We start from the raw sequence: 2,922 nt of genomic DNA, 5'->3' as shown, positions 1-2,922 counted from the left end.
GGCTTATGGATTTGTACAGAAATGCATTAAAAGTCGTTGGTGGCCTATTCAAACGTTGAGTAAATTTCAAATCCCGTATTCACTTAATTAGACATCACTTAATGTTATTTTGAATATTTTGTTTGCAGGTTAATGTCTATATGTGTCGCATTGTTGGTTGTTTGAAGATTACACAATACGCTATTACAAAATGTATCTGAGCAGATAGGCCTATCTTATACTAGATGTTTGTCCATTCCTGCAGAAAACATGTTGATGAACTCAAAGTACGTATCCAGTGTATTTCAGTATAAAATGATAGAAACAAGCCATCAATTCGTGGAAGTTAAAATACTGTTAATATGTTGCATCAAAACTTGTGATCTTGAAACTGTGATATTCCAAGTCCAATATTGTAACGCTAATTGTATTTCTCTTCTTCTGTAAAAATATTTGTTCCACAATTGGTCTGAAATACATAAAAACCATATAAACATAGTAATTTCTAATAATAATAGTTTCTCATAATAATAATAATAATAATCAGGTTTTATATACTACATGTATGAAATAATTGTATTTCCTCCATAACCATAATATTATAATTGTACTACATACGTAAGTACTTCTAAAAAAAAAATAATGAACTAGAGCAGAATCATGACAAACCATTAAAATAATTAAGATGTCTAAATTAAAAATGAAAAAAGAAATGTACATTTTTAAAGTTTTTTTTTTCGTTTTTTTTTTTCGTTTTTTTTTTTAATTATTTTTCTTTATCTACAACAAGGTGTCAGATATTTCTTCCGTTGTTAGATATTAAAAAATCTATATCTCAATAACTATTGCCAAGTTTTTTGTCAAACATCTTTTTTCATCTTAGAAAAATGAGTTCTAAAACATATCAAAATATTTTTTTTTTCTCTGTAGCCTGCCTTTAAGTGTTTGGACTCCTACTCTGATGAAATGTAATTGTTTTCCTTTAAGCTCGTTTTCCACTAGGTGAGTTTATTCGCGCGAATCGAAATCGTCGGTTCACTTCCTGAGCTTTGATTAGTTGCTGATTTAGCTAAAGCTAAACTGATTGGCTACTGATTTAGCTGAAGCGAAACACTCCGATAGGAATGTGAATGCTCATGAACTGACGTTTTCAATTCACGCGAATAAATTCACCTAGTGAAAATCAGGATTTAGGATATCTACCTGGTTATAACAGTCTCTATCAGCCTGGAATTCCGGTTCAGTGCCATTTTCAAAACGTACGTACCGCCGCAACTGTAATCGCCATTCGGTTCTAAAGAAAAGAAGCATAGTCTACAATTATTTTATGCGATGTAATAATTATCACTCGAAATTTGATGCATAATCGCTTTCCGACAAATCTTATATTTTTTATAAGGGGCCTACAATTTTTTTTAAATTCAATTTATTGTGACTCACAAAAACATCAGACAGAGATAAAAATGGAAGCAAAATTACAGGTTTCACAGACTCGAGGTCCAAACTAAGAGAAAAACGCACTGGGCAAAAAAAAAATCATATGACAAAAAAAACACAATAATTGTATAAAAATACGAAGGGTGTTATTGGATATCACTGTGTCACTTACTACAACTGACTGAAAAATCTTAGGTTGTATACATGTAGTATTACGCCAAGAATAATGTATTTTGTTCCTCATTATTCTGAATTTGTTGATATTTAGTGGTAATATTGCCTAAAGTATCGTGTTTGACTATTATCTTTTAAATATGTTCAACACTATACATTCACCATTATTTTATTTGTAGTTCATGCTAATGATTACATTTTAATAACTAAATTAAGTTTTATTTAACTCATTTACATGTTTTTCATACTGATTTATTACTTACGGTGTACGATACGCAGCATTTTCTAGTATTTTGACATTATGAGTAATATTAAAATGTGGCTGTAGTTACTGTACTCTCTTTTGTTCATTTTATCACTTTTTCTGTTTTCTAGCTTGCCGTGCAAAATGCATTATAAAATAAATTATATAGAATAACGACCTTACATTATCATAAAAAGGCCATTTCTTAATATATCTCTTAACGCAAGTCGTATGAACCGTGCGTTTAGCTTGCAGTTGTCAAAATTAAACTATAAGTGCGAGTGTTCTTATTGTCGCATGCTGTTCACACTAAAGTATTATTTGCAGCATAATCATTACAGTTTTGATTGACATTATTATATTAAAACTCAATTTTGATTCACATTCGATGGACTTGTTCAACTGCACAATCATTGGTAAATGAAGATTTGTTTGCAGTTGTTTGTTATGAACACAATTTAGCTGTAACATATTTACCTTTGTCTGTTACAGACCACCAATCCGATGATGTATGAACAAATAATGACGACAAATGCTGCTGTTATCCATACTGCTATGTTGTTGATTACTCGAGTTCGGGATAAAAGTGTGTCTTTATGTCTCGCAGGTTTATTTGTATTTATTTCTGAAAACATGTTATAAACAGAGGAAATAAGTAATAAGTAATTATTTACTACATTTACAATCTACAAAAAATTACTTTCGTCTGTGCCAAGATAAACACTCTTAGTGTCAAAACAAGCATATCTAACAAAAATATTACTCAAATAAAGGTATATTAAGTTGTATAACCACGTAAGTAATATACAATATCAAAGAGTATAAATAGAACAAGAGAGCAAAGTCCCGTTCGTAAAAACGTCACGCCTGTGTAGGACGCCCACTAACGGTTGTATATTCTTTTTATTACACAGTTGCAGCGTTGCGCAGCGCGGTAGAAGTACGCCCGCTATAAACTCAATAAGCAGAAAACAAAAGTACAGTATCTTGTGGGGAACAGATAAACAGACAAACCTACCGTGCGCGGTGGAGTACTGGGTAATAAAACACATACAAGCGTTAGTTGGCGTCCTACACTAGCTGCGTAG

At 31.4% G+C, this 2,922-nt stretch overlaps 1 protein-coding gene across 1 annotated transcript in view; it reads right to left on the bottom strand.

Moving 5' to 3' along the window:
* Positions 1–259: 259 nt before the first annotated feature.
* Positions 260–2,922, bottom strand: part of LOC117114720 — a 58,714-nt gene continuing 56,051 nt past the window's right edge. Inside the window, exons 4-6 of the mRNA XM_033258410.1 lie at positions 2,312–2,459; positions 1,183–1,273; positions 260–448 (exon numbers count right to left, since the gene is read on the bottom strand). Coding sequence (XP_033114301.1) covers positions 401–448; positions 1,183–1,273; positions 2,312–2,459 — 287 coding nt within the window. The 3' untranslated portion in view covers positions 260–400. The remainder of the gene's footprint in view (positions 449–1,182; positions 1,274–2,311; positions 2,460–2,922) is intronic.

The sequence above is a fragment of the Anneissia japonica genome, unplaced genomic scaffold, assembly GCF_011630105.1.
Source record: "Anneissia japonica isolate Jap-2015-1 unplaced genomic scaffold, ASM1163010v1 scaffold2713_len195869_cov164, whole genome shotgun sequence".
Taxonomy (NCBI): Eukaryota; Metazoa; Echinodermata; class Crinoidea; order Comatulida; family Comatulidae; genus Anneissia; species Anneissia japonica.
This window is presented reverse-complemented; position numbering and strand designations above follow the sequence as displayed.